This window comes from Rana temporaria, chromosome 3, assembly GCF_905171775.1.
Source record: "Rana temporaria chromosome 3, aRanTem1.1, whole genome shotgun sequence".
Lineage (NCBI taxonomy): Eukaryota > Metazoa > Chordata > Amphibia > Anura > Ranidae > Rana > Rana temporaria.
The window spans coordinates 480,004,951-480,014,884 of NC_053491.1; the positions used below are offsets into that span (position 1 = coordinate 480,004,951).

The following is a 9,934-nucleotide window of genomic DNA, read 5'->3' on the forward strand; positions in this document are numbered from 1 at the left end:
TGCACAGTTGTACCGGCTCCTCTCCTGGACTGAAATAGATTACTCTGATTTCACTGCACACTGTAAGCTTCCCACAATGTGCATTAGAAGCTGCATCAAGTCATATAGAACCTGCCTTACATCGGAGGATGTCCAATAGGGTTGCACAGATACCAGTCTTTTAAGACAGAATACGAGTACTGATACTTTTAGTACTCACTGATACCGATTACCAATACTTATTTTTACAATTAATTTTTTATTATTATTTACATTTTTTTAACACTGTACCTTTTTAACTTTTTTTTGATCAAAGGTTATTTCCATTACAAGGGATGAACAACATGGCCGCAGCACACAGCACACTTGGGACGGCACAGTCGACAGACTCCGCAGACTCGGCACATCACAGTACTAATTTTGCGCCCCCACACGACGCCACTGCCGGCGGGCCCCCTATCATGACCGGGCCCTCAGACCACGGCCGAACTGACCGAGATAGGCGGTGAGGGGGTTATTGTTTAAGGTGGAGAGGCGGGGAGGGGGTTATTTGTTTAGGGTGGGGAGGGGGGTTATTGTTTAAGGTGGGGAGGGGGTATTTGTTTAGGTTGGGGTGTGGAGAGGTGGGGAAGGGGGTTATTATTTAGGGTGGAGAGGTGGGGAAGGGGGTTATTATTTAGGGTGGAGAGGTAGGGAAGGGGGTTATTATTTAGGGTGGAGAGGGGAAAGGGGGTTATTATTTAGGGTGGGGAGGGGGGTTATTTGTTTAGGGTGGGGAGGGGGTATTTGTTTAGGTTGGGGTGGGGAAGGGGGTTATTATTTAGGGTGGAGGGGTGGGGAAGGGGGTTATTATTTAGGGTGGAGAGGGGAAAGGGGGTTATTATTTAGGGTGGGGAGGGGGGTTATTTGTTTAGGGTGGGGAGGGGGTATTTGTTTAGGTTGGGGTGTGGAGAGGTGGGGAAGGGGGTTATTATTTAGGGTGGAGGGGTGGGGAAGGGGGTTATTATTTAGGGTGGAGAGGGGAAAGGGGGTTATTATTTAGGGTGGGGAGGGGGGTTATTTGTTTAGGGTGGGGAGGGGGTATTTGTTTGAGTTGGGGTGGGGAAGGGGGTTATTATTTAGGGTGGAGGGGTGGGGAAGGGGGTTATTATTTAGGGTGGAGAGGGGAAAGGGGGTTATTATTTAGGGTGGGGAGGGGGGTTATTTGTTTAGGGTGGGGAGGGGGTATTTGTTTAGGTTGGGGTGTGGAGAGGCGAGGGGGGGGTTATTATTTAGGGTGGAGAGGTGGGGAAGGGGGTTAATATTTAGGGTGGGGAAGGGGGTTATTATTTAGGGTGGAGAGGTGGGGAGGGGTGTTATTGTTGAGGGCGGGGAGGGGGGTTATTATTTAGGGTGGAGGGGTGGAGAAGGGGGTTATTGTTGAGGGTGGAGAGGCGGGGAGGGGGTTATTGTTTACGGTGCAGTGGGGGAAGGAGATTATTGTTTACGGTGGGGAGGGGGGAGGAGGTTATTGTTTAGGGTGGAGGGGAGGGGGGTTATTGTTGAGGGTGGAGAGGCGGGGAGGGGAGGGTGGTTATTGTTTAGGGTGGAGGGGAGGAGGGGTTCTTGTTGAGGGGGTAGAGAGGGGGGTTATTGTTGAGGAGGGGAGGGGGGAGGAGGTTATTGTTTAGGGTAGAGAGGCGGGGAGGGGTTATTGTTTAAGGTGGAGGGGAGAGCGGTTCTTGTTGAGGGTAGGGAGGCGGGGAGGGGTGTTACTGTTGAGGGCGGGAGGGGAGGGGGGTTCTTGTTGAGGGTGGAGGGGAGGGGGGGTTCTTGTTGAGGGTAGGGAGGGGTGTTATTGTTGAGGGCGGGGAGGGGAGGGGGGTTCTTGTTGAGGGTAGGGAGGGGTGTTATTGTTGAGGGCGGGGAGGGGAGGGGGGTTCTTGTTGAGGGTAGGGAGGGGTGTTATTGTTGAGGGCGGGGAGGGGAGGGGGGTTCTTGTTGAGGGTAGGGAGGGGGGATATTGTTGAGGGTGGAGAGGAGGGGAGGGGGGAGGAGGTTATTGTTTTAGGGTGGAGAGGCGGGGAGGGGTTATTGTTTAGGGCGGGGAGGGGGTTATTGTTTAGGGCGGGGAGGGGGTTATTGTTTAGGGCGGGGAGGGGGTTATTGTTTAGGGCGGGGAGGGGGGTTATTGTTTAGGGCGGGGAGGGGGTTATTGTTTAGGGTAGGGAGGGGGGTTCTTGTTGAGGGTAGGGAGGGGGGTTATTGTTGAGGGTGGAGAGGAGGTTATTGTTTTAGGGTGGAGAGGCGGGGAGGGGTTATTGTTTAGGGTGGGGAGGCGGGAAGGGGTGTTTTTGTTGTGGGTGGAAAGGCGGGGAGGGGGGTTATTGTTGAGGATGGAGGGGCGGGGAGTGGGGTTCTTGTTTTGGGGTGGGGGTGGGGCTATTGTTTGTATATGCAGGAAAAAAGGGGAAATGCAGGAAGGGAGGGGGGAGGGGAAGGGGGTATTTGGAAACCCCACAGCTGCCAATCACTGCCCTGCACTACAACACCCAGCAAACCTGCCCTCCCCCTCCAAGCAGTTCTGCAGCAGCTGAGACACTTAGGGAAAGTCATCAGAGGTGGAGGGGGGGGGGAGCAAAGCCTGGCTCAGTAGGGGACACTCTACTCACCGGGCAGATTGGTCCCACAGGAGGAGCCCAAGGAAGAGAAGCACATGGCCCGGAGGAAACAACAGACAGAGCTAAGGGGGAGGGGGCAAGGCTGTCACGGGAGGGGACGGGGCCGGCACTGGAGGGGCAAGGCTGTCACGGGAGGGGACGGGGCCGGCACGGGAGGGGGCGGGTCCACCGCAGGGAAGGGAAATCTTACTAACAGATGAAACCTCAATCGGTTGTTAAGGACGCGGCGGCCCCCGCTCCCTAACGACCGATAATTGCCTGCATTCTTTTGTATAGCTGAAGGTATCGGTTTCCAGTGGGAAGGCATTTGCACCGATACTCATACAAATGCTTCGTATCGGCACCAATATCGGTGCAACCCTAATGTCTGTCCAGCATCACCTGGGTCTTTCCTCCTCGGCCCATAAACTTTTATGTTCCCCGGATTTCAGACAGCGCCGCCTCCAGGAGGGGGACGGTTCGTATTTTGCCCAAAGTTGATCTTTAGAGATTTAAAGAGACCTCCCAAGACCTCCCAAGGTTCAAACAAAGCCCGGGTAATATTTCCCGTTTAGGAAGGAGCTGATGGAATTACTAGAAGCAGCAATGGTGAAATGTGAAGGCGTTGTAGTGCGGTGGGGAGGGGGCCGGGGCGGGGGAGGGAAACGGGCGGGGCAGGGGGGGTCATGAAAGGTATTGTATTGCTCTGGTCCGCAATGGTCATGAGAGCTCCGTATTGATGGATCCTCTTCTGTTCTCTGCAGGTTGCAGGATCTGGAGGTCCAGTATAAGAAGGAGAAAGAGGAGGCCGATCTTACCCTGGAGCAGCAGAGACTGGTAAGACGGGCCCCCCGGGACCATTTTTCTTCAAGTGCTTGTAAACCCTTTACATATATATATAAAATCTCTAATAAAATAAATAATAAAAATATCACAACCTTTAACCCCTAATAATAACTCCTTATTCCAATATTAAGGTTTAATCTTCTCACCCTGATATTCTCATACCATTTCCCATTCTCATACCATTGCCCATTCTCATACCATTGCCCATTCTCATACCATTTCCCATTCTCATACCATTGTCCATTCTCATACCATTGCCCATTCTCATACCATTGCCCATTCTCATACCATTGCCCATTCTCATACCATTTCCCATTCTCATACCATTGTCCATTCTCATACCATTTCCCATTCTCATACCATTGTCCATTCTCATACCATTGTCCATTCTCATACCATTGCCCATTCTCATACCATTTCCCATTCTCATACCATTGTCCATTCTCATACCATTGTCCATTCTCATACCATTTCCCATTCTCATACCATTGTCCATTCTCATACCATTGTCCATTCTCATACCATTGCCCATTTTCATACCATTGTCCATTTTTATACCATTGCCCATTCTCATACCATTGCCCATTTTCATACCATTGCCCATTTTCATACCATTGCCCATTCTCATACCATTGTTCATTCTCATACCATTGCCCATTCTCATACCATTGCCCATTCTCATACCATTGCCCATTCTCATACCATTGCCCATTTCCATACCATTGCCCATTTCCACACCATTGCCCATTCTCATACCATTTCCCATTCTCATACCATTGCCCATTCTCATACCATTGCCCATTCTCATACCATTGCCCATTCTCATACCATTGCTCGTGTTTCCTTTCTGCGCAGTACGGGGATTCGGACAGCGGAGACGACTCGGACAAGCGTTCCTGCGAGGAGAGCTGGCGCCTCATCTCCTCCCTCCGGGAGAAGGTCCCCCCGGGCAAAGTGCAGGGCATCGTACGACGCTGCGGGCTCCCGAGCAGCGGCAAGAGACGGGAACCCCTCAGGGTGTACCAGATCCCCCAACGCCGGCGCCTGGGCAAAGACCCGCGGTTCCTGACCCTGGCGGACCTGAAGATGCAGGCGGTGAAGGAGATCTGCTATGAGGTGGCACTGAACGATTTCAAGCACAGCAAACAGGAGATCGAGGCCATGGCCATCATCAAGATGAAGGAGCTGTACAGGACGTACGGCCAAAGGGACGTCAGCGACAAGGAGGGCTGGAAAGCCGTGGCCAGTGATGTCTGGGATACCGTCGGGGTGGGAGAGGAGGATTCTGGGAGCAAAGGCGGGGTCCAGGATCTGAAGGCGCACATCGACAAACTCACCGACATCTTGCAGGAGGTAAAAATTCAGAATAATATGAAGGATGAAGAGATCCGGGCTCTGAGGGACCGCATGGTGAAGATGGAGAGGGTCATACCAGTGGCACAGGTGAGAGACACGTTCCCTGTATGTTGGCATTGATTTATTTTCTCTTTGTACTTCTCTTTCACTTTGTTTCAAGGTACAAATGTATACAATATCTATCTAAAATTTTATAATTTTTTTATTTACTTTATTTTTGGGGGGTTTTCTAATTCTTATTTAATTACTTTTCTTATTTTTATTTATACTGTTATTTTTTATTATTTATAATTTTTTACATTTATTTTATTATTATTATTATTAATATAGTATAAATAGAAATATTTTATGGGAATTTTTTTTATTTACTTTATTTTTGGGGGGTTTTCTAATTCTTATTTAATTACTTTTATTATTTTTATTTATAATTTTTTATTATTTATTATTTATAATGTTTTACATTTATTTTATTATTATTATTAATATAGTATAAATCGAAATAAAATTAGGAAAGTATCTAAAATATTGAAATATTATCCATTGATATTATTTATTTATTTATTTTTTATTATTATTTACTTTATTTACTTTTTTTGGGGGGGCTTTTTTGTTATTTCTTATTTATCTACTTTTATTATTGTTATTTATACTGTAATTTTATTTATTTTTATTTACAGGTTTTTAAATTTAATTGTATTAATAATAATAATATAAATAAAAAATAACAGTATAAATAGAAATAAAATAATGAAAGTATCTAAAATATTGAAATATTATCCATTGATATTATTTATTTATTTTTTTATTATTATTTACTTTATTTTTGGAGGGCTTTTTTGTTATTTCTTATTTATCTACTTGTATTATTGTTATTTATACTGTAATTTTATTTATTTTTATTTACAGGTTTTTAAATTTAATTGTATTAATAATAATAATATAAATAAAAAATAACAGTATAAATAGAAATAAAATAATGAAAGTATCTAAAATATTGAAATATCCATTGATATTATTTATTTATTTTTTATTATTATTATTTACTTTATTTTTGATGCGTTTTTGTTAATTCTTATTTAAGTACTTTTATTATTCTTATTATTTATACTGTAATTTAATTTTTCTGATTTACAGGTTTTTAAATTTAATTTAATAATAATAATATGAATGAAAAATAACAGTAGACAATAGAAATTAAATAAGGAAAGTATCTAAAATATTGAAATATTATCCAATGCTGTTACGTTTTTTTTTAAATTTCTTTATTTACTTTTTTTTTCTTTACTTTATTTTTGTTTTTTGTTTTTTTAATTCTTATTTAATTACGTATTACTTATTATTTATTTTATACTGTTTTTCTTTTTCTTTTATTTGTTTATATTTTTTTACATTCATTATTAATAATAATATAAATGAAAAATAACAGTATAAATAGAAACAAAATAATGAAAGTATCGAAAATATTGAAATATTTTCCATTGCTATTCTTTATTTTTTTTATATTTACTTTATTTTTGAGGGCTTTTTTTTTGTTAATTCTTATTTAACCACTTTACGCCCCGCCGGCCGTCGTATGACGCCCTGGACTTTGAGCGGGGATATCTGAACGATGGGTGGAGCTACAGGCATCATTCAGATATCGCCTTTTAGAACCGGCGATTCCCTACACCATAAGAACGATCATATCGGCGGGTCAGCCGCTTGATCATTTTTACGGAAGGCGGGAGTGGAAGTCCCCCCTCCCGCCGCCCTCCAGTGCTTCTGCCAACTCATCGCTACGATCGGCGAGTCGGAGAACAGATCCGCCGGCCCCCGGATGTTTGTCATAGAGATTTCCGGCGGACCAGATGGTCGCCAGAGTCTCTATGATCGTCGGAGGCCGGGCGCGATGTTATGACGTCAAGCCCAGCCTCTGCATTAAAAAAACGGCGCCACCTCGGCTGGGAAGCCAGGATCTTTTTTTTTTTATTATTATTATTTCAGGCTTCCCAGCCTAGAGGTGAGATGTGGGGTCTTATTGATCCCCCATATCTCACTGTAAAGAGGACCTGTCATATCATACTCCTGTTACAAGGGATCACATTTTTTTGGGGGGGGAGGTCAAACTAAAATAATAAAAAAGTAACATGAACACTAAGACCCCATTCACACCTAGGCGTTTTTACGCCTGAAGCGCACTGCTCACAAACGCCAGAGGGGAGAATTAACATTATTCCCTATTGTGACTGTTCACACCTGAACGCCCAAACGCCTGTTGCGCGAAGCTCAAACAAGTCCCGGACCTTTTTTTGTCACACGTATCGTGCGGTTTGGGCGTATTTGCTACGGGTGTTTCGTCGCTTTAATAAATAGAACTTGTCGCCCATGCAGAAGATTAAAAAAATCTACCAACATAGCAACAAGTGATAAAAAGATGATAATTTTTCCTATTTGCTAAAATAAAAAACGCCGAAGTACAAAAACGTCGCACGACGCTGTATGCAAACGCGCAAATACGCGCGACAAAACGCCAGAAAAAAACGCCCAAAAAAACGGCCGAACGACCGACGCTCAGGTGTGAATGCAGCCTAAAAGAAAACATACTGTTATTTTTTATTTTTTATTGTTGTATTACTTTTATTTTTATTTATACTGTTTTTTCAATTTTGTAGTAATGTATTATTAATATAATTTTGTTATATTATCAGATATCTCTAAAATATAAATGGTACATATAATAAAAGCTAATCAGGAGGACTCCTCCATGTTTGTGTGGTAGTTGTCCTCTGTACTTGGCGTAGGTATGAACTCACCCTCTACTGTTGTGTCCTCTCAGGATGATCCGGGAGAAGAGTACTTGGAAGACCAGCCTTTCTGGTGCTCCAGCGAATCGACAGAGAGTCTTCAGAACTCCCCCAGCCACTCCCCCAAGGCTGCCCGCGTTACCAACCTCATGGAAGATGACCCGACCTTCAAGCGGGGGAGGATGAGGTGGCTGAAGCAGGAGCAAGGCCGCTTCCAAAACCTGCAGCAGCAGCAGATCACACGGGCCCTCCGCCGCCCGCCGGGCACAGGGAAATTCATCCCGCCCCTGGACTGCAAACTCCGCTTTCCCTTTAAGAGCAACCCTCAGCACCGCTTCTCCTGGGCGCCGGGCACCACCTACGTGGTGGAAGATCTAAACAGCCCCTGGTCAGGAGAGAAACGTGGCGGGGAAGGCGACGAGGAGAGGCGTAACGAGCGCCCCCAGCAGAGGCGCCAAGAAGACGGCGACCCTCAGAGACAGAGACGAAACTCGCTGGACGGAGGGTCGAACAGAGGAAGGAGGCCCAACTATCCCAACAACCGCCAGAGCGGCGGCGGCGGGGACGACGGTCAACAGTTCACAAGGAGGCCCCAGAGCAGGGAGGGCGATGGAGGGGAACAGCAAAAACGCCACCACCACCACCCCCCATCGCCGCAGGAGCGCCCTTACAAGTACCACCCTTACACCGCCCCGCCCAGGATGCGACGCCAGAACTCCGCCCCCAACTTGTGTGACATGGAAAGCCCCGTCTGAGTTAAAAAAAATAAAATAAAAAAATGGTCATGAGATGGTCGCGAGTGGGGGGGGGAACCGGCTTGGTGGAGGTGAGCGGAGGACGCGGTAGAAAGGAACAAGTTACGTCGGGAACGGACGCGAAGGTTGAGAAGAGAAAGACGAGCGGAAGTTGTTTTTTTTTCTTTTTTAATCTTGCGCACATCGGATTTGGAAGGTCAGAGGATGAAGGCTCCGAGTTTTTATTCTGAACTTTTTGAAGTGTTGGTTTTAAGTTTTAATTTTTTTTTTTTTTTATTATTCTTTTACGTGGAATTTTTGTTTTTTGTGACTTGATTGGCCTGCAGCAGCTGCTATAAGTAAGGAACACAACACTACTACGAGGGGGCACTATAAGATCGCCATGGCTCATTGAGGGGGGGGGGGTATACAGTGCCGGGCAGTGGTTCCCCGAAGACGTACTTGTTACCCCCCCCCCCCCGCCAGGCCAGGGTCTCCCCCCTCGCCATAATATACTGTAACAAGAGACTGTTAGAACTCCTTGTGCACTGAGTGAAGATTAATGATTCGCTATGTGTGTGCGTGTATATCCATCTATCATTGTGTGTATATATACAGAAGAGCTTCATACAAGTATCAATGCTTGTAGTTTGCATTGCCCATGGGATGCCTGGTTGTGTTTTCTGGCAGGGGTTTATCCATCAGCCCCCCCCAAGGCTGAAATGAAGGTGTCTCTAACACAGGGCTCGACAAATCCCGGGCGCCAGGTCGTTTTTTTGGGAGCTGGCGCCATCTGGCGGTGAGCCGTTGGTATTACAAGTTATTACCACCAGATGTGTGAGCTGGCACCATCTGGTGGTGGCCGTTGGTATTACAAGTTAAGCATTACAAGTTAAACAGCAATTCTAATGTCATTTTTCACTATTTTTCACTGCCATCTTCTTCCCTCTAATTAGAAACCCCCAAACATTATATATATTTTTTTATCCTAACACCCTAGAGAATAAAATGGCGATCATTGCAATACTTTCTGTCACGCCGTATTTGCGCAGCGGTCTTACAAGCGCACTTTTTTTGGAAAAAAATTACACTTTTTTTTTAATTAAAAAATAAGACAACAGTAAAGTTATCCCCATTTTTTTCTTTATATTGTGAAAGATAATGTTACGCCGAGTAAATTCATACCCAACATGTCGCGCTTCAAAATTGCGTCCGCTCGTGGAATGCCGACAAACTTTTACCCTTTAAAATCGTCATAGGCGACATTTAAAAAAATTCTACAGGTTGCATGTTTTGAGTTACAGAGGAGGTCTAGGGATAGAATTATTGCTCTCGCTCTACCAATCGTGGCGATACCTCACATGTGTGGTTTGAACACCGTTTACATATGCGGGAGCTACTCGCGTATGTGTTCGCTTCTGCGCGCAAGCTCGTCGGGACGGGGCGCGTTTTCTGTATCCTAACTTTTTTAGCTGGCTCCTAGATTCCAAGCAAATTTGTCAAACCCTGGCTTAACTACTTCTGCGGGTAGTGGTAGGCGACATAATTCAGTCGCCACTCGTTGTGGTTGGGGTTGGCCTGGGCATCTCGGGCTCCT

The 9,934-nt window shown here is 45.4% G+C and overlaps 1 protein-coding gene across 2 annotated transcripts in view; it reads left to right on the top strand.

The window, feature by feature from the left end:
* KIF1C (kinesin family member 1C) overlaps positions 1 to 9,102 on the top strand; it is a 98,091-nt gene extending 88,989 nt beyond the window's left edge. Inside the window, exons 20-23 of one of the 2 annotated variants that reach the window (XM_040346976.1) lie at positions 296 to 484; positions 3,383 to 3,455; positions 4,320 to 4,907; positions 7,636 to 9,102. In XM_040346976.1, coding sequence (XP_040202910.1) covers positions 296 to 484; positions 3,383 to 3,455; positions 4,320 to 4,907; positions 7,636 to 8,358 — 1,573 coding nt within the window. In that variant the 3' untranslated portion in view covers positions 8,359 to 9,102. The remainder of the gene's footprint in view (positions 1 to 295; positions 485 to 3,382; positions 3,456 to 4,319; positions 4,908 to 7,635) is intronic. The other variant, XM_040346977.1, reaches the window with a different exon arrangement.
* Positions 9,103 to 9,934: the final 832 nt, after the last annotated feature.